Below are 22,243 nucleotides of genomic sequence, written 5' to 3'. Positions count from 1 at the left end.
CAGCGAATGAAGACATTTTCATAGTTCCCTCGCAAACAATATACTGTTATGTAGAGGGTGAGGAGAAAGAGAGGAAACTGTGCAATGTCACAAAAGGATGTGCACAACATTTGGTGAGGAAAACGACTGCACACCAATCGTAAAACGTGCACATAGGCACTGAACTCTTTAATGATTATGTTCCTAGCCTCCTCCATTTAACAAGTTAAGAAATAGGGAAAGTCATTTGGGTCATCAACCCTACTTTAACCACTGACCATGTAGCCCACATTCTAATCCATTTAGCATCCTGAGAGAGAGTTTTGCAGACTTTCTTCTTGACCTGTAAACAGCAGAATATCTTCAGCACTTTAGTTGTTCAAGCTAATCCAGGTGCTTGCCATGTTTCCAGCTGCACATTCTGGACAGTACGATCAACATCTATACTTTTCCCTACAATCTACAGTTCTATTTATAACCAAGACTCTTTTTCAAGGAATTAATGCATGACATTAAATGCTTTTGCTGGCAGTCTGCCCACGTCCACAGGGGTGAGTGTGGCAATGTGGCATGAATTTATTTACTCCCACCTGCGGCTTGTTAATTTTAAACATCAGTTATGCATGCTTAATCCAAATTAAATATGTTTTACATCTATATCATCTATGGTTCTCATCTACATCATCTGTGGTTCTCAGCATTTGGAAGACATTGAGCCTGACCCCGATCCGCTTTACTAAACATAAATTCAGTTACAATGATCTCTCTTCACAATTCACAATCCAAGTCTTCTCTGAAACCTCTCCAACAGGTCAATGTCATTTTGATGTCAGGGTGCCCAAAATTGCACTCAGCAAGGCCAACAGTTTGGCTCAAGAAAGCGCATATGTACAAAGGAACTGGCCTTGCTGAAATTGCTTAGGATTACGTAGGATATATGGCACAGAAATAAGCCATTCGGCCCAACCAGTCTGTGCCGGCATTTATGTTCCACTTGAGCCTCCTCCCATCTCTCCTCATCTAAATCTATTGCAACCCTTTACTCCTTGCTCCCTCATATGCCTGTCCAGCTTCCCTTAAATGCATATGATTTTTTTTATTCATTTATGGGATGTGGGTGTCGCTGGCTGGGCCAGCATTTTTTGCCCATCTCTAATTGCCCTTGAGAAGGTGGTGGTGAGCTGCCTTCTTGAACTGCTGCATTCCATGTGGGGTAGGTACACCCACAGTGATGTTAGGGAGTTCCAGGATTTTGACCCAGCGACTGTGAAGGAACAGCAACATAGTTCCAAGTCAGGATGGTGTGTAGCTTAGAGGGGAATTTGCAGGTGGTGGTGTTCCCATGCATATGCTGCCCTTGTCCTTCAAGGTGGTAGAGGTCACGGGTTTGGAAGATGCTGTTGAAGGAGCCTTGGTGCATTGCTGCAGTGCATCTTGTAGATGGTACACACTGCTGCCATTGTGTGTCGGTTTGTAGATGGTGTGCCAATCAAGTGGGCTGCTTTGTCCTGGATGATGTTGAGCTTCTTGAGAATTGTTGGAGCTGCACCCATCCAGGTAAGTGCATAGCATTCCTTTACACTCCTGACTTTTGCCTTGTAGATGGTGGACAGGCTTTGGGAAGTCAGGAAGTGAATTACTCACCGCAGAATTCCTAGCCTCTGACCAGCCACGGTATTTATCTGGCTACTCCAGTTCAGTTTCTGGTCAATGGTAACCACCAGGATGTTGATAGTAGGGGATTCAGCGATCTTAATGCCATTGAATGTCAAGGGGAGATGGTTAGATTCTCTCTTGTTGGAAATGGTCATTGCCTGGCACTTGTATGGTGCAAACGTTACTTGCCACTCATCAGCCCAAGCCTGGTGTTGCTGCATTTCTACACGGACTACTTAAGTCTGATTCACCAACCACTCCCTGTAGTAGCAACTTCCACCACTCTTTGGGTAAAGAAGTTTCTTCTAAATTTCCTATTGGATTTCTTGGTGACTATCTTATATTGATGGCCTCTAGTTGTTCTCTTTCCCACACAAGTGTAAACATTCTCTTTGTATCCACTCTATCAAAATCTTTCATAATTTTAAGGATCTCTATTAGGCCACACCTGAATCTTCTTTTTTCAACAGAACAGAGGAGAGCCAGCCTGTTTATCCTTTCCTGATACGTATACCTTTGCATTTCTGGTATCATCCTTTAAATCTTCTCTGTATCCTCTCCAGTGCTTCTATATCCTTTGTGCATATGGCAACCAGAACTGCACGCAGTACTGTAAGTGTGGCTTAACCAAGGTTTCATACAGATTTAGCATAACTCCCCTACTTTTCAATTCTATCCCTCCAGAAATAAAGCCGAGGGCTAGGTTTGTTTTTTTAAAATAGTCTTGCTAATCTGTGGCACTACTTTTACTGATTTATGTATTTGTACTCCAAGGTCCCTTTGTTCCTCCACCCCACCGAGACTCATACCTTCCAAGTAATGTGACTTCTCTATCCTTCCTATCAAAATGTACTAACTCACATTTATCTGTGTTGAACTTAATTTGCCAATTATTTGCCCATTCTGCAAGTTTATTTATGTCCTATTGTAATTTGTTGCAGTCCACCTCAGTATTGACTATCCCTCCCAATTTGGAAATTGTGTTTTTGATTCCAAAGTCCAAATTGTTGATGTAAGTTATGAACAGCAGCGGTCCCAGCACTGATCCTTGTGGAACATCACTTCCCACCTTCTGCCCCTCTGAATAACTACCCTTTACTCCCACCCTCTGCTCTGTCTTGAAGCCAACTAGTAATCCATCCTGCCATTTGTCCCCTGGCTCCACATTCTCTGACCTTATTTATTAGTCTGTTATGGGGCACCTTATCAAAAAGCCTTTTGAAAATCCAGATAAATTACATCTACTGCATTACCATTGTCTACTCTCTGTTTCATCCTCAAAAAATTCAATAAGGTTGGTCAAGCAAGATTTTCCCTTTGAAATCCATGCTGACTATTCATTATTATGTTTTTCTTTCCCAGAGGTTCTTCTATTTTCTTCTTTCCTAGGGATTCCATTACTTTTCCTACCACTGACGTTAAGCTGACTGGTCTACAATTCCCTGGGCATGCGCCATCTCCCTTAAGTATAGGTATTATGTTAGCTATCCTCCAGTCTTCTGGCACTAAACCTTTTTCTAAAAAATTATGAAACATGCCTCTGCTATCTCTTCCCTAGATATAGCCATTGTTTTGCATAATTTATCATTGCTTTGGACATTTCTCTCATGATATTCTGAAAGTGTCACAGCTGCACTGTACAAGTGCCAGTACCCAGTAAAAGGATGCTGTTTGACCATTATCTGTCAGGCACAGTCCTGGTGTTGTAGTGGGTGGCGGGGAATGGGGGAAAGAGAGGATTCAAATTTTCTGATGTACTTTAATGGGAGCCTCTCCTTAGTGCCCATTCAGATTATTCATTCATTTCTTACCTGTATATTCCTTCTTCCAATGAGGTTTACATTATAACTTGCAAGGGATGTATTGAGTTATTCACTTCAAAGACACTCATGAATAACTTTTATTAAAAACAAGTTGTACAGAAGTGTATTAAGTTATAAAACTAGAAAACATGAAAATGTTGTAAGTGCACATCAGGTTAGTCAGTAAAATAAAAGCAAAATACTGCAGATGCTGTAAACCTGAAACACAAACAAGAAATGCTGGAAATACTCAGCAAGTCTGGCAGCATCTGTGGAGAGAGAAGCAGAGTTAACGTTTCAGGTCTGATGAACGTTTCAGAACTGATGAAGGGTCACTGACCTGAAACGTTAACTCTGCTTCTCTCTCCACAGATGCTGCCAGACCTGCTGAGTATTTCCAGCATTTCTTGTTTGTGTTTCAGATTAGTCAGTATCTGAAACAGGAAGGTAACCAGTTAATGCTTTGGGCAAGGGGGTTAAATCAGAACTGGCATGGTCAATCTAGACAAACCTCGTTATATCACTGCTCAAAGCAAAAAAGACTGTTATCCGTCCATACAAACACTCAGCAATTTCTGTTTTCGTTGCAGGTTTTTTTTTACTTTTAATTACTCTTCCCTTCCCAGATTGTTTTGATCACTCATAAAGAAGCAGCTATTCCAGCACACCCTTGCCAGTTATAATAAAAGGACTCACCAAGAATGTTAACCCTAATTTGAAATACTAACTGGCCTGTTGTGCACTTTCATCATTCTCATTTATTTCAGCAATTTAAGTCTCTCTATATACACAGCTATACCAAGACTGAAGGATAGTTGCAGCAATCCAAATATATTTCAGCTGCAAATTAATTTTACCTTTAACTGCTTTTAAAATTATTCATCAAGTCTTGCTCTGCTGAACCGTGTACTTTTTGTAATGCAATTTTTAAACACCAAACTATGGATTACAAAATTAGGCTGAGGAAAAAAGATTGCATTGTAGTTCAACATCCAGAGCACTACGGCAAGGTAAGCCAAAAGATTAGAACAAGAAGGCATGTTCTAACATTGGTAAAAGGCCACTGAGAACTTAAGTGAAAGAAAATTTCACTGAGTGATCAATACTTGGAATTATTTTTGGATAGGGTAGCAGAGGCCAAAACCTCAGGTTTATTCAATTAGATACTGTATTGGGGGACTGCAAGTTTTTTTCCCCTCCTTGGATGGATGAGCTGTATGGTCTCCCTCAATGACATTAACCTTGTGATGAGGGATGCCGTAAAGACAGACCAAGTCAAAGAGGAAAGATATGAAAAAGAATTAACAATTGACTTGGGAAAGGATGAACATATAATTAGACAACACTTACAGGTTCTTGATACTTTTGACTTCCATACATAACGTACTGGGGTGCAAGACTGTAGATCATGTAACTTGTGTGAAGAACCATCAGCAGCAGAATCATACAAAGAAAAAGAAGAGCTTGCGGACGTGTTCGGCCAGGTCTAATCTTGTACAACTAGTTGCAAGAGATGAGAAAAGGAGAGAGATTTAAACCACCATATCTATTTGTTATGTATATTTGTCACGTAAATGTGCTTTATGCCAAATGATGAATTTTAATCCACCGGCTGGAAACCCGAATTGAATATGAAAAAAACGACTAACGGTGACTTGATTGTGCAGTTAGAGATGACTACTCCAATTTGCAGAATGTCTGCAAAGACCCATCAAGGACAATAACCTGGGGAATCTGAGTGAACCACATATCCTGTCCCATTAGCAAGGTAATCACCTGGTGGAGACAAACCACTAAACCTAATCACATGAACAACGGGACCCTAGCTTCGAGAAGGGGCTTTCCAGACATGAACTAATTAAGCTGCAAGGGGGAATACACTAGTAACAATCATGTTTGAATCACTGGGTTACGGTTATGTGACAGGCCCACCCTTCGAGTGTTTAAGCATCTGCTTTCTTTGCAGTATTATGAAAATTTTAATTTTTTTTGAGGACTTGTGTGTTTTAGAATTGTGGTGAAGGATTCATTGGAGGACTGAAGAGATTCCATGGGTATGTTTTTTTTTAAAAGGGTCACTGAAAGAACACTTTGGATTTTTTTCAAAAACAATTACTGTAAGAGTCAAGAAGTGCTAAATAAACATCAAAATCCTTGCTGGCTATTGGAGATGTTTACAGAGAAGCTGTATGTCTCTGTTTATGGTGGTCAGAAGGTTTTAACTTTCTCGTTGCGCTGTGGACTGTTTTGAATGTCAGTTGGAGGTAAGCCTACTAAGGGAAAAGCACCCAGCTCATCTTTTTCCATCTCTTTGAGAAACCCGGAGAATCAAGTGTAAGAAATAGAGAAATTGAAGCAACATTTCTCCTGAGAAGCTTCTGAAAGACTTCCTCTCAACATCTCCTGAACGACTGTTTCTGAAAAGATCCCAGTGACCTATCTTTGTGCACTTGGACGTCAGACTGTATTCCATCGGGAACATAACATATCTTATCCTTTTTCATCAAGAATTAACTAATTGGTGTATGTACTGGGTATTTAGAAGGGAATATATATATTTACTGTCATATTTCAAGCTGTGTTAAAGCTTTGCATCTTTATTGACTAAGTCTTGTTTTATAATAAATTAATACTTTCGTTGTTCATTAAAGAAACCTGCTTGGTGGATTTTATTCTGAAATAAAAAGAGAGTATATAATTGGCCGTATTGGTAACTGGGTACACATTTAAATATATGTTGTGACCTTTGGAGAAGTGGAACTAGAGAAAGACAGTGCACGTCTCCCACCTCGGTTGGAACAGCAGTAAAGACACTAGCAGCTGAGATGCCGATGAGAGTAGACCTGTGTGGGGTCCCTCCTTCCTCCCTCTCTCTCTCCAACCTACCTTGCAAGCTTCGAACTCTGTTTGCTGACCAGGGACACCCTGCTGCAGACAGAGACTCCTTGAAGGAAATCAATCCCGCATTACTGTCTCCAGGAGAACAGCCAAATCAGCCATCTACATTTTAAAATTGGAAGCCTTAGGACCATCAAAGGAAAGTCGCAGGACCACTGAGTTCATCCTGAAGCTAGCCGAGTCACCAACTTTCAAAGACTGTTAAGCCCTTTTATTTCTCTAGACTCTAATTTGACCAATCTACCCTTCCCCCTCAATCCGTAATCCATGTGTGTGCATGTATGAACTTTGAGTGCATGTGTCTGTGAATGTCGGAGTGTATTTTATTATTTTACTTAGATCTGTTTAAGTGCATTAAAGCTTAACCTCTTTGTTAAACTCAAGAAAACCTGGCCGATTGTTTCTTTTATGATCACAGCAAATAAAAAGTTAAACACTCACTGCATTAGCAAGTATATCCTTTTCAAAAAAGTAAACCTGTTGCGGTCAAGCAAGGAGAGGGAAAAGAGGGGAACTATTTGACCTCTCCTCACTTGATTGTAACATATGCTAAATGTTCCTCATTGCCACCAGTAATACAGAATTCTTAAATATTATCTTGCACAATAAACATTTGAGAACATTTCATAAGCACATACTCTGTGTACTTAATTACAACAATCATTGAACCAAAAGGGCACACCAAATGGAATTCTTAGATAATACTGCAAAACACAAAAAGGCGAAGAATTTGCAATTTTAGTCTAACCATAATATGCCAGGATGAAATTCCAGGCCTGCTGGGCTCCTTTCTTAAAAAGGTTTTTAGCTTCTGCACCATAATTCTGAGGCTAAGTACAATATTAAAGGCACTTAAACCTTGAGTAGGTTTAATGCTATAACATTAACAACTAATCACACAATTTTGAAAGTTTTGATAACTTTACTTCATTTCACCAAATCTTCCTTTCTTCCAACTCCCTTTTGAGTTTTATTTATTAAAAACATATACAAATTAAAAAAGATTTGCTGAAGAAGTGGTGACCCTTAAGAAGGTGAAGCAATCTGAAGATACTGGAGGGAGATACGATGGTGAACAAATGCCTCACATTCCCTGCCCTAGCAAATCAGAAGCCACAAAGCCTAAAATTATGAGTCCCAGCATTGTTTACGATGTTCCACTGTTTTACTATTACCATTTTGTCAAAAATGCTACAAGTTAGCCATGTGTACTGACAGCACATAAGAGACATGCCTCATACTGGATTTTATAGTACTCCGTAGGCATTAATTGAGGCAGTATTGTGATATCAGTTATTCTTTGTTTTACCATCGAAATTTACTGATAGGTTCTTAGTTTATTTGCCTCATCCTTCCCTCCCTCTCTCTCTCCCCACACACAGACACAAATGGAAAATACCCTTATCCAGAAAAACCAGATGCCCATGTTTCGGATTCCTGCCATGGAAGTGAAGACTAGGTACATTGTGATGATAGCAATTAGGATATAATCCAATGGGAAAACCTGCGGAGGAAAGAAAAGAAAGGTGGACTCCTGCTTATAAAAACAGAGTTTGTAACTATAGTTACTTACAATCAAACTGTAGCACAATAAACATAACAGCATTGTTATGAATAGTGGCAGGCCATTTGAAATCCATATTACTTAATGTTTGCAAATTCAGATTCTTTGATTTGAGACTTTCACAAAACATTTAATTGACTGTACCTTTAATAAGTGAAATTCCATTGGAAAATATATCTATACAGTTAATTTAAATTACTTGCTAGGGGAATTCAAGTGTAGGTTTTGGATTCCATTACTTCAGATTATTGAAGATAAAGTTTTTATGTTCCCTGGGAATTTGCAGGAGCAACATACATAAACACTGTAGCAACTGAAATGTGACTGGAAAGAAAAACACTTTCTAATTTTTCGAATCAAAACATTGGCCCTAAACACAAAATAAAGAGACTCCCTGCAGCAAGTAGTCAGGAGAACTCAATGCCTCCTGAACAGCCAATAATCTGAGCATTTTATTTTATTTCATTTAGAGATATAGCACTGAAACAGGCCCTTCGGCCCACCAAGTCTGTGCTGACCAACAACCACCCATTTATGCTAACCCTGCAGTAATCCCATATTCCCTACCACCTCCCTACACTAGGGGCAATTTACAATGACCAATTTACCTATCAACCTGCAAGTCTTTGGCTGTGGGAGGAAACCGGAGCACCCGGCGAAAACCCAGTTAAAGTCTGAAACTGATAACTCTGAGCCTTCCAGGAACATGAATCCACCTTTATTCATATGCCCATCCTGTACAGTCATGAAATAGGAAACTCTTAACCCCAAATATCATCCCACAGACCCTGCTGTGGCCACTGGATCATTACAAACACACTTCAGGTGGTGAGCTATAGAGTAGGTGTGGGTGAGTGGTGCTATAAATGCACAGAGGAACACTTTGTATTTTGTAGATATGCTACTTCTTAAAAACAAGATACATATAACTGCCTGACAATCTTAAATCAGAGTCTTCACAAGTATGGGAAAATTTAGATACTCAATGTAAATAGTTTTTGGCAATTTCACTTCCTACAGTTTAATGTCAATTTTGCAGGAATTGGAGTGGACTAAGCTGTAAATTTTCAAATAATAGTCTCCAAAACAGACCAAGGAAGTCTTGGGTTTTATTTCTTGTCTGAAGGAGCTGGCTTTAGCTGAGAGATCCTACAGTTAGCTTTGAAGTCCCAGGTGGGAAAACAAAGATAAAACAGTTATGGTTCAATCTCAATTGCTATCTAGTGCCACCTCAATGAAGAAGGTTGGCTTTGACTTTCATAATCTCATGGTGAATAGCCCAGATATAGTCCCCACCCCTGGTCAAAAATGAAAAATTATCAATACCTTCAGAAAAAATACAAGGAGGGAAAAAAGGTCAAAGCAAAAGTAGGGAACAGCCTCAATACAATAAGTGGCACTACAAATATGCATTTTATTTTACATGAAGAACCTACTGTACTGAAACTATTTACACAATAGTAAGTACAAGACACCCAGAAGCTGCCAGCTTTCTGATACTCAAGATGAGATAGCATTCTTAAACAGTAATCTTGTGTTTCAGATTTTATTTTAAATATATAGGCTGTAGCATTCGAGGCTCAGTTTTTAGTTTTCAATCACTGACAGGCTGAGGAATTTACAGGAACACAAGACACTAAAATTAGATGGATTTCATTCGAGCATATTTAAAGAACTGGGTAGCAAAGGTCAAACATATCCTTGCCATTATCCTTAGGGAATCATTAGAAACAGGTGTAGAGTCGAGGATTAGAAACTAGCAAATTAATTTTTAATAAGGGGTATGGGACCTAGAAAACCTAGAAGACAATGAGCCCAATATCTTCTTCTGTACGCTACGTGTTCGAAGGCATCCTGAAAGATGGGAAAATGAAATACCTAGATAGGTTTTGGCTGATAAGAGGGTGTCAGTATGGACTTATGGGAGGGAGTTTTTGCTTAACAAATTTACTAGAGTTCAGGAAATGAAGGACCATGTGTTACAGAAATTCTATGGAAGCACTGAGTAGTCTACTGTTAATTTGAAGTTGGTTAATTCAAATTAGCTGATAATTCAATTTGTAGCATTCATGTTCCACCATTCTGGGTCATTAATATTGCTTAATTAAGATTACTGGATAATTCCGTTTTATTCAGTGCAATCCCTGCCCCCCTCAATTGTCAGTATTCTAGAACTAATTTCAATAAGACTTTTGATACATTGGCACAAAAGTGATTAATCAACAATGAAGAGAAGTAAGGAGTTGGGGAGGTGCAACCTTCTGAAGTGGACTGAAAATTTGCTAAACCAGAGAAAGCAAAGTTCATGAATCAAGCTGCACTAAGGTGGTAAGAGGTCACCAGTGGAGTGTCACTGGATCAGTGCTGGTTCCACTATGTTTTATATCAGCAATTTGGAGATGGAACAGAAGCAAAGTTAACTCAAATTTGCAGAAGGACATCGGAGTGGGGAATGAAAAGGAATAGAGAAGAATGGAGGTTCACACAACAGAAAGCATGCAAATAAAATACAGTAGGATCTAGATAGATTATGGAAGTGGAGTGAAGTGGGCAAAAGGGAATTCGTGTGGACAAATGTAAGGCAAGTATACCAGGGAAGGAAAATAACAGTGAAAATATAAACTAAACTATAGGAGCAACACAAGATATGGCATTGGCAGACTGTCCATTGAAATCAAAAGAAGTGTGAGACGCTAGTAAGGATCCAATAGCTCAACAGAAGTAAGTCACTAGCTGATTACAGGAAAATAATCAGTATTTACTGCAGCATTTTAGTGTGTAATGTACCTTGCAGTCTTGTACAATGTTCATACTTACTGTCTGTAGAACAAGCAAAAACTCATTCAAAGGATTTGCCAAGTTAGTTCCAAATATTATAAATCCAGAATCAAAACCCACTGAATGTAGTGCTTTATCCAGGCTGCAAGACATTTGAAAGAAGAAAAAGATCACTTTAACCCTCTACATATGGTTGAGAGTCCTCTTTTTTTCCTGAAAACACAATTCAGAGCACATGTACACGATCACACAACACTACCTCCTGCAGAAGTTAATGAGTCAGTGAAGCAGCATATAACTGAAGGGCAACAAGAATTACACAAAACTTAAGCATTCTTTTACTGTAAAAAAAAATATAGCCCCTTCACTGTTCCTACCAACAAATGTAGCCAAATTAATAATGCAACTCAAAAAGGACAATAGTCAAGATTGACAGGCAAATTGAAAAATGCTAAGGTATAAGATTATGCCTTCCTAGTATCTGAAAACAGCCAGATAAAAGCATGGTGGAGCTTCCTCCAAAAACTTATGCAAGTCAAGAATACCAATAATGCATTTAGTTGCTACCACTTAGATTTCTATTTATAAACCCTAAATTTGCCTTTTCAGAATGGGACAACATTTAGGAAGCAATCGTTTCCCTCGTAAATGATCAAATGTTGCCTGAAAATCTGACTATTTGGATTTTTGTTGCAAAAGAATGCAGTCATACTGGTGGCAGGATTGAATAGCAGACATACGTTTTATCTATGACAAGTAATAGATGCAGGCAATAAAGTTACATACTAGGAATTAACCAATGTCATAAATGCATAACTAAATTGTAAAAGCAGGAAATAGGCATGATAAACAGGAAATTGTGAAAATATATACATTTCTCCAGCTAAATGTAATGAAAATTGCCATTTATAGAAAATAAGTAACAGATCAACTTGGATCAAAAACAAATGTTCAAATATTGAAATTTGGTAGTCAAAGGAAATGAACTAATCTTGCAATATGAACCACAGACACATGCAACGCATTACACAATTTACAATAGAACTACTAGTTAGGGAACCAACAACAACTTATATTTAAACAACATCTTTAATGAAATAAAACGTCCAAAGGCTCTTCACAGGAGCATTATAAAACAAAGTATGACACCAAGCCATTAATAATCATTAGCTATGCATATTTGCCAGCATGCATAGTCCATCATGGAAGTGTGGTTAGCCGATCAAAATTACCAAGATCCACTTGCCTTCTGAAGGTAGACTGAATTGCTCATCCAATAAGGCAATTTTACTCAATGAACTGCAATAAAAACAACTATCAGCAAGTAAGGTTCATGGAGGGAATTGTAGTAAAAAAAAATTAAAGGCTCTTGATCTGAATGCGTGAAACATCCGCAATAAGATCGATGAGCTTGTGGCACAAATAGCAATAAATGGTTTAGATCGAATTGCCATTAGAGACATGGTTACAAGGGGAATAAGTTTGGGAAATAAATATTCCAGGGTACACAACATTTTGAAAAGACAGAGAGAATTGAAAAGGAGAGGTAGCCCCGATATTAAAGGATGACATCAGGACATCAGTGAGAAAGGATCTTGGCTCAGAAGATCAGAACACAGAATTCGGGTGGAGATTAGGAATAGCAAGAGGCCGAAAATGCTGATGGGAGTCGTTTATAAGCCCCCTAACAGTAGTTATACCATTGGACAGAGTATTAAACAAGAAATTTTTGGAGCATGTAAAAGAAGGCATTGACCAGAAACTGAACTGGGCCAGCCATATAAATGCTGTGGTTACAAGAACAGGTCAGAGGCTGGGAACCCTGCGGCGAGTAACTCACCCCCTGACTCCCCAAAGCCTGTCCACCATCTACAAGGCACAAGTCAGGAGTGTGATGGAGTACTGTCGACTTGCCTGGATGCGTGCAGCTCCAACAACACTCAAGAAGCTTGACATAACCCAGGACAAAGCAGCCTGCTTAATTGGCAGCCCATCCACCAACCTTCAACATTCACTCCCTTCACCACCAATGCACAGTGGCAGCAGTGAGTACCATCTACAAGTTCATTGCAACAACTCACCAAGTCTCCTTCGACAGCACCTTCCAAACCCGTGACCTCTACCACCTAGAAGGACAAAGGCAGCAGATGCATGGGAACGCCACCATCTGCAAGTTCCCCTCCAGGTCACACACCATCTTGACTTGAAACTATATCACCCACTGTCGCTGGGTCAAAATCCTGGAACTCCCTTCCTAACAGCACTGTGGGTGTACCTACACCCCAAAGACTGCAGCAGATCAAGAAGACGGCTTACCATCACCATCTCAAAGGCAATTAGGGATTTTGGGAACTTAGGAGCAGGAGCAGGCCATTCAACCTGTCGAGCCAACTTCGCCATTCAATTAGATCATGGCTGATCTGATTATAACCTTTCATCCACCCCCTTGCTTATCAAGAACCTATCTACCTCTGCCTCAAAAAATATTTAAAGCCTCTACTTCCACCATCTTTTGAGGAAGAGATTTCCAAAGACTCACGAACCTCAGAGGAAGGTTTTCTCGTCATCTCTGTCTTAAATGGGTTACCCCTTATTTTTAAACAGTGACCCCTAGTTCCAGATTCTCCCACAAGGGGAAATTTCCACATCCACCCTGTCAAGACCCCTCAGGATCTTATATGTTTTAATCAAGTCGCCTCGTGCTCTTCTAACCTCCAGCAGATAAAAGCCTAGCCTGTCTAACCTTTCCTCACAAGACAACCTGCCCATTCTAGTTATTAGTCCAGTAAACCTTCTCTGAGCTGCTTCCAATGCATTTACATCCTCCCTACTTTTGCATTCAATTTCCCTTTCAATGAATGATAACATTCTATTAGCTTTCCTAATTACATGCTGTACCTGCAAATTAACCTTTTTGCGATTCATGCATTGGGACAACCAGATCCCGCTGCACAAAGAAGGAAAGTTATGCGTGGAGTCAGAGAAAATGGGGGAGATTCTAAACAAGTACTTTGCATCGGTATTCACCGAGGAGAGGGACATGACGGATGTTGAGGTTAGGGACAGATGTTTGATTACTCTCGGTCAAGTCGGCATAAGGAGGGAGGAAGTGTTGGGTATTCTAAAAGGCTTTAAGGTGGACAAGTCCCCAGGTCTGGATGGGATCTATCCCAGGTTACTGAGGGAAGCGAGAGAGGAAATAGCTGGGGCCTTAACAGATATCTTTGCAACATCCTTAAACACGGGATGAGGTCCCGGAGGACTGGAGAATTGCTAATGTTGTCCCCTTGTTTAAGAAGGGTAGCAGGGATAATCCAGGTAATTATAGACCGCTGAGCCTGATGTCAGTGGTAGGGAAGCTGCTGGAGAAGATATTGAGGGATAGGATCTATTCCCATTTGGAAGAAAATGGGCTTATCAGTGATAGGCAACATGGTTTTGTGCAGGGAAGGTCATGTCTTACCAACTTAATAGAATTTTATGAGGAAGTGACAAAGTTGATTGATGAGGGAAGGGCTGTAGATGTCATATACATGGACTTCAGTAAGGTGTTTGATAAGGTTCCCCATGGTAGGCTGATGGAGAAAGTGAAGGCACATGGGGTCCAGGGTGTACTAGCTAGATGGATAAAGAACTGGCTGGGCAACAGGAGACAGAGAGTAGCAGTGGAAGGGAGTTTCTCAAAATGGAGACGTGTGACCAGTGGTGTTCCACAGGGATCCGTGCTGGGACGACTGTTGTTTGTGATATACATAAATGATTTTGAGGAAAGTATAGGTGGTCTGATTAGCAAGTTTGCAGACGACACTAAGATTGGTGGAGTGGCAGATAGTGAAGGGGACTGTCAGAGAATGCAGCAGAATATAGATAGACTGGAGAGTTGGGCAGAGAAATGGCAGATGGAGTTCAATCAGGGCAAATGCGAGGTGATGCATTTTGGAAGATCCAATTCAAGAGTGAACTATACAGCAAATGGAAAAGTCCTGGGGAAAATTGATGTACAGAGAGATTTGGGTGTTCAGGTCCATTGTTCCCTGAAGGTGGCAACGCAGGTCAATAGAGTGGTCAAGAAGGCATACGGCATGCTTTCCTGCATCAGACGGGGTATTGAGTACAAGAGTTGGCAGGTCATGTTACAGTTGTATAGGACTTTGGTTCGGCCACATCTGGAATACTGCGTGCAGTTCTGGTCGCCACATTACCAAAAGGATGTGGATGCTTTGCAGAGGGTGCAGAGGAGGTTCACCAGGATGTTGCCTGGTATGGAGGGCGCTAGCTATGAAGAGAGGTTGAGTAGATTAGGATTATTTTCATTAGAAAGACGGAGGTTGAGGGGGGACCTGATAGAGGTGTACATAATCATGAGAGGTATAGACAGGGTGGATCGCAAGAAGATTTTTCCCAGAGTGGGGGATTCAATTACAAGGGGACACGAGTTCAAAGTGAAAGGGGAAAAGTTTAGGGGGGATATGCCTGGAAAGTTCTTTACGCAGAGGGTGGTGGGTGCCTGGAACGCATTGCCAGCGGAGGTGGTAGACGCGGGCACGATAGCGTCTTTTAAGATGTATCTAGACAGATACATGAATGGGCAGGAAGTAAAGAGATACAGACCCTTAGAAAAAAGGCGACAGGTTTAGATAGAGGATTTGGATCGGCGTAGGCTTGGAGGGCCGAAGGGCCTGTTCCTGTGCTGTAATTTTCTTTGTTCTCTGCAATCTCTCACCATTTAGATAATATGCTTCTTTTTTTATTCTTCCTGACAAAATGGACAATTTCACATTTTCCCACATTATACTCTATTTGCCAGATCTTTGCCCACTCACTTAGTCTATCTAAATTCCTTTGTAGCCTCCTTATGTCCTCTTCACAACTTACTTTCCTATCTATCTTTGTGTTATCAGCAAATTTAGCAGCCATACCTTTGGTCCCTTCATCCAAGTCATTTATATAAATTGGAAAAAGTTGAGGCCCCAGCACAGATCCCTGCTGCAGACCACTCGTTACGTCTTGCTAACCAGAAAATGACCCATTTATGCCTACTCTGTTTCCTGTTAGCTAGCCAATCTTCTATGCATGCCGATATGTTACCCCCTACACCATGATCTTTTTATTTTCTGCAATAACTTTTGATCTGGCACATTATCAAATGCCTTCTGGAAATCTAAGTACAGTACATCCATCAGTTCCGCTGTACCCACAGCACATGTTACTTCTTCAAAGAATTCCAGTAAATTGGTTAAACATGATCTCCCTTTCACAAAACTATGCCGACTCTGCCTGAATACCTGAATTTTTCTAAATGCCCTTCTACAACATCTTTAATAATAGCTTCTAACGTTTTCCCTAAGACAGATGTTAAACTAACTGGCATGTAGTTTCCTTCCCTTTTTGAATAAAGGAGTTACATTCGCTATTTTCCAATATAATAAATCCTTCCCCGAATCTAGGAAATGTTGGAAAATTAAAACCAACACATCAACTATCTCACTAGCCATTTCTTTGAGGACCCTAGGATGAAGTCGATCAGGGCCCGGGGACTTGTCAGCCAGCATCTCCAATCATTTGCTGAGTACCACTTCCCTGGTGATTGTAATTTTGAGTTCCTCCCTCCCTTCCATTTCCTGATTTACAGCAATTTCTAGGATGTTACTTGTATCTGCTATAGTGAAGACCGATGCAAAGTATCTGTTCAATTCATCTTCCAACTCATTATTTACTCTTATTAATTCCCACACTTGCTTTCTATAGGACCAATGCTTACTTTGTTAACTCTTTTTGTTTTTAAATATCTATAGAAACTCTTACTATTTGTTTAATATTTCTATCTAGCTTTCACTCGTACTCTAATCTTTTCCATCCTTATCAATTTTTTCGTCATTCTTTGCTGTTCTTCATATTCTGTCCAATCTTCTGACCTGCCACCCATCTTTGTGTAATTATCTGCTTTTTCTTTAAAAGTTTGAGACTATCTTTAACTTTTTTAGTTAACCACGGAAAGTGGGTCCTCCCCTTGGAATTTTTCTCTCGTTGGAATGCATCTATTGTGTATTCTGATATATCCCCTTAAATATCTGCCACTGCATCTCTACTGACCTATCCCTTAACCTACTTTGTCAGTTCACTTTCGCTAGCTCTGCTTTCATGTCTTCGTAATTGTCCTTATTTAAGTTTAAAATACCAGTTTTGGACCCACTCTTCTCTCCCTCAAACTGAATATAAAATTCAATCACATTATAATCACTGCTACCTAGAGGCACCTTCACTTTGCGGTCATAAATTAATCTATCTCAATGCACAATACCAGTTCTTGGAGAGCCTGCTCTCTGCTGTGCCCAAGAATGTGCTGTTTGAAGAAACCGTCCTGACAACATTCTATGAAGTCCTCATCTAGGCTACCTTTGCCCATCTGATTTTTCCTGTCTGCTGTAGATGCGTTATCCCCATATCCCTTGATGTCATTAGTAGCCAGATCTCTACCAATTTTTGTCTTGAACATGCTCAATGATTGAGCTTCCACAGCCCTCTGGGGGAGAGAATTCCAAAGATTCACCACCCTCTGACTGAAGAAATTCATCCTCACCTCAGTCTTAAATGGCCTATCCCTTATTCTGAGACTATGTCCCCTGGTTCTAGACTCACCGGCCAGGGAAAACAGTCTTTCTACATCCACACTAACGCCTGGTAGGAATTTTGTAAGTTTCAATGAGATCTTCAAAACTCTAGAGAATACAGGCCCAGTTTCCTCAATCTCTCTTCACAAGACAATCCGCCATCCCAGAGATTAGTCTTAACATCCTTTGCACTCCCTCTACGGCAAGCATATCCTTCCTTCGATGAGGATACCAAAACTGTACACAATACTCCAGGTGCGGTCTCACCAAGGCTCTACACAATTGCAAAAAGACTTCTTTACTCTTGTACTCAAAACCCCTTGTGATGAAGGCCAACATACCATTTGCCTTTCTAATTGCTTGCTGCACCTGCACGCTAGCTTTTAGTGACTCGTGAACAAGGACAACAAGGTCCCTTTGGACATCAACACTTCCCAACCTCTCACCATTTAAGAAATACTCTGTCTTTGTTTTTTTCTGCCAAGTGGATAATTTCCCACTTATTCACATGACATTCCAGCTGCCATGTTCTTGCCCATTCAGTTAGCCTGTCCAAGTTCCCTTGAAGCCTCTTGCATCCTCCTCACAACTTATATTCCCACCTAGTTTGTGTCCTTCGCAAATTTGGAAATATTAAATTTGATCCCCCCATTGAAATCATTTATATAGATTGTGAACAGCTGTGACCCTCGCGCTGATCCTTTTGGTACCCACACTAGTAACAGCCTGCCATCCTGAGAATGACCCGTTTATTCCTACACTCTGTTTTCTGTCTGTTAACCAATTCTCAATTCATACCACTATATTACCCCCAATCCCATGTGCTCTAATTTTGTTTACTAACCTCCTATGTGAGACCTTATCAAAAGACTTCTGAAAATCCAAATACACCACATCCACCGGTTCTCCTTTATCTACGTTGTAAGTAACATCCTCAAAAAACTGCAACAGGTTTGTCAAACATAATTTCCCTTTCATAAATAAATGTTGACTCTGACCAATCAGGTTATTTTATGAGTGGCTAGTTATCACATAATTTATAATGGATTCTAACATTTTCCCTACTATTACCATCAAACTGACAGGTCTGTAGCTCCCATTTTCTCTCTCCCTCCTTTCTTAAATAGTGGGGTTGCATTTGCTACTTTCCAGTCTGCAGGAACTTTTCCAGAATTTATATATTTTGAAAGATAACCGCCAATACATCCACTATCTCTACAGCCACTTCCTTCAACACTCTGGGATGCAGCTTTTATAGTCCAGGGGATTTATCGTCCTTCAATCCAGTTAATTTTGAGTACTACCTCTATTATTTTTGCAGTTCGTTATTTCACATGTCCCTTGGTTCCCTTGTATTTCTGTATCTCCCTCCATGAAGACAGATCACAATACAATTGAATTCAATATTAATTTTGAAAACAACATTCTCCAATAACAAACAAGAATCGTAAACTTAAAGCCAATTACATAGATATGAGGAGAGAGCTGGCCAAGGTTGATTTAGTAAATAAACTACGGAAAACGTTTAAAGCAACAATTGAAAATGTTCAACAAAAATCCATTCCATTAAAAAATAAAAACTCAGCAAAAAGATCCATCCGTGGCTTACAAAGGAGGTAAAGGATTGTATTAGGTTAAAAGTGGCTTATAATCTTGCCAAGAATAGCAGTAAATCTAAGGATTGGGAGCGTTTTAGAAACTGGCAAAGGGCTATCAAAAGGTTGATAAAAAGGGAAAAAATAGAATGAGCCAGGAATATAAAAACAGATCAGAGTTTTTACAAGTATACAAAAAGGAAGAAAGTAGTTAAAATAAACATAGGTCCCTTAGAAGGAGAGCTAGGAGGAATTATCATGGGGAATTAGAAAATTGCAACAAATATGTGTCTGTTTTCACAGTAGAGGACACAAGCTATATACCAGAAATAGAGGGTAAGCTAGGGGCTAAAAAGAGTGAGAAAATTAATCAATATCAACAAAGAAAAAGTATTGGAGAAGCTTGAGGCACTAAAATTTGACAATTCCCCAGGACCTGTTGGCCTTCACCCTAGGGTTCTAAAAAGAGATAGCTGTAGAGATAATGGATGCGCTGGTTATGATTTTCCCAAATTCCACGGATTCTGGAACAGTCCCTGCAGATTGGAAGTTAGCAAATCTAACATTGCTATTCAAGAAAGGATGAAGTGGGAGAACAGGAAACTACAGGTCAGTTAGCCTGACATCAGTCGTCGGGAACATGTTGGAATCTATTATTAAGGAAATCTTAACAAAGCACTTAGAAAATCACAGTATGCTCAGACAAAGTCAACATGGCTTTGCGAAAGGGAAAGCATATTTGCCAAGTACGGTAGCTAAAGACGAACCAGTAGATGTAGTGTACTTGGATTTCCAAAAGATACTTGACTAGTACCACACAAATGGTTAATACACAAAATAAAGGCTCATGGAGTTGGCGGTAATATATTAGCATGGATAAAGGATTGGTTAATGGAAAGAAGTCAAGAGTTGGGATAAATGGGGCATTTTCAAGTTCGCAGGCTGTGAATAGTGGAGTTCTACAAGGATTAGTGCTGGGGCCTCAACTAGTTACAATCTGTATTGATGACTTAGATGAAGAGGCAGAGAGTAATGTTTGCTGACTATACAAAGCTAGGTGGTACTGTAAGCTGTGAGGAGGATACAACGTGGCTGCAAAGCGATATAAACAGGTCAAGTGAACAAAGGAAATAGGAGCAGGAGTAGGCCATTTGGACCCTGGAGCCTGCATCACCATTCAACAAGATCATGGGTGAACTACCTCAACGACAAATGAGCGATCAAGGTGGCAGATGGAGTATAATGCAGGGAAGTGAGAGATTATTCACTTTGGTCGTAAGAATAGAAAAACAGAATATTTTTTCAAAGGCGTGACACTTGCAAATATTAATGTTCATACAAGGACCACAAAATTAGCATGCAGGTACAGCAAGCAATTAGGAAGGAAAATGGCATGTTGACTGTTACTGCAAGTGGATTGGAGTAAAAGAATAAGGAAGTCTTGCTACAATTGTACAGGGCTTTGGTGAGACCACAGCTAGAATGTTTTTTTTATTTCCATATTTAAGGAAGGATATTCTTGTCTTGGAGGCAGTACAGCGAAGGTTCACTAGATTAGTCCCAGGGATGCCAGGGTTGTCCTATGGTGAAAGGCCGTGTAAATTGGGTCTATATTCTCTACAGTTTAGAAGAATGAGGGGTGATCTCATTGAAACATACATGATTCTGAATGAGTTTGACAGGGTAGACACAGAGATTGTTTCCCTGAGCTGGGGAATTTTGAACATGGGGGCACAGACTGAGGACAAGGGAACCATCATTTAGTTGAGATGATGGTTGAGGAGATGAGGAGAAATTTCTTCACTCAAAGGACTGTGTATCTTTGGAATTGCCTACCCCAGATGGATGCTCCAACTTTCATTATATTTAAGACTGACTTGGTGTCTCAGGGAATCGAGGGATATGACGAGCAGGCGGGAAAGTGGAGTTGATGCCCAAGATCAGCCATGATCGTATTGAATGGAAGAGCAGGCTTGATGGACTGTATGGTCTACTCCTGCTCCTATTTCTTATGCTCTTATCATATATTTGCATAGCATCTTTAGAGGAGTAAAGCGTCGCAAGACGTTTCACAGAAACACAAGACATAAACCGACATCTAGCCAAACAAAAGATATTGGATGGGATGATTAAAAGCTTGGTCAAAGAGGTTGGTTTTAAGGAGATTTTAAAGGAAAGAGGTGGAGATACGGGGTTTAGGGATTTAGGACCAGACAATTGAAGGCATGGCTGTCAGCTGCGGAGCGATGAAAAGTGAGGATCCGCTGGGGATCCGCAAGAGGACGGAATTGTAGGAACGCAGAGATCTCGGAGGGTTGTAGAAGTGACAAAGAAGTGTCGTCTCTGAAGGTACAGCTACCAATATTAGGGCAAAGGACAATGGAAAAATGCAAAAGAGGTCAGAATTGGAGGAACACAGTTATCAGAGGTTGTAAGGCTGCAGCATGTTACAGAGATAGGGAGAGACGAGGCCATGAACTGTTTTGAACACACGGCAGAGAATTTTAAATTGAAAGGATTGGGAGACCAGGAGCCAATACAGGTGAGTGAGGACAGGTGTGATGGTGAATGGGCCATGATGCAGAATAGGATTTTGTTTTATTTATTCATGGGATGTGAGGGTCGCTGGCAAGGCCAGCATTCGTTGCACATCCCTAATTGCCCTTGAGAAGATGGTGGAGAGCTGCCTTCTTGAACCACTGCAGTCCATGAGATGTCAGTACACCCCCGTGCTTTTTTCTGTAGTGGTTTATCACAGTTGAGAGGCTTGCTATGGCATTTCAGCAGGCAGTTAAGAGTCAACCACACTGCTGTGGATTTGGAGTAGGCCAGATTGGGTAAGGATGGCAGAGTTCCTCCCCTTAAGGACATTAGTGAACCAGATGGGTTTTTACAACAATCCGGTAGTTTCATGATTATTAATTAATTGAATTTAAATTTCCCCAGCTGCTGTGGTGGGATTTGACCTCAAGTGGTCGGTAGAAGAATATTGTTTGAGCTCAAGTTTATGGAGAGTGGAGGATGGGAGCTAGGAAAACTTTGAGGTAGTCAGGTTTGGAGGTTACAAAAGCATTCAGCAAGGTTTTAGCAGGTGAGGTAAGGCCGGGGTGAGGACAGGCGATGTTACGGAGGTGGAAGTATGCAGGCTTTGTGATCGAGAGGATATGTTTTAGTTTTAGAGATACAGCACTGAAACAGGCCCTTCGGCCCACCGAGTCTGTGCCGACCATCAACCACCCATTTATACTAATGTTACACTAATCCCATATTCCTACCACATCCCCACCTGTCCCTACATTTCCCTACCACCTACCTACACTAGTGGCAATTTATAATGGCCAATCTACCTACCAACCTGCA

At 40.4% G+C, this 22,243-nt stretch overlaps 1 protein-coding gene across 2 annotated transcripts in view; it reads right to left on the bottom strand.

Moving 5' to 3' along the window:
* Positions 1 to 22,243, bottom strand: part of lmbrd1 (LMBR1 domain containing 1) — a 343,563-nt gene that overhangs the window by 62,453 nt on the left and 258,867 nt on the right. For both annotated transcript variants that reach the window (XM_068020139.1, XM_068020140.1), the window contains exons 11-13: positions 10,717 to 10,819; positions 7,735 to 7,839; positions 4,788 to 4,937 (exon numbers count right to left, since the gene is read on the bottom strand). In XM_068020139.1, the coding sequence (XP_067876240.1) occupies positions 4,788 to 4,937; positions 7,735 to 7,839; positions 10,717 to 10,819 (358 nt within the window). The remainder of the gene's footprint in view (positions 1 to 4,787; positions 4,938 to 7,734; positions 7,840 to 10,716; positions 10,820 to 22,243) is intronic.

The sequence above is a fragment of the Heterodontus francisci genome, chromosome 3, assembly GCF_036365525.1.
Source record: "Heterodontus francisci isolate sHetFra1 chromosome 3, sHetFra1.hap1, whole genome shotgun sequence".
Classification (NCBI taxonomy): Eukaryota; Metazoa; Chordata; class Chondrichthyes; order Heterodontiformes; family Heterodontidae; genus Heterodontus; species Heterodontus francisci.
The sequence above is the reverse complement of the archived record's forward strand: the minus strand, read 5'-3'. Positions and strand labels throughout refer to the sequence as shown.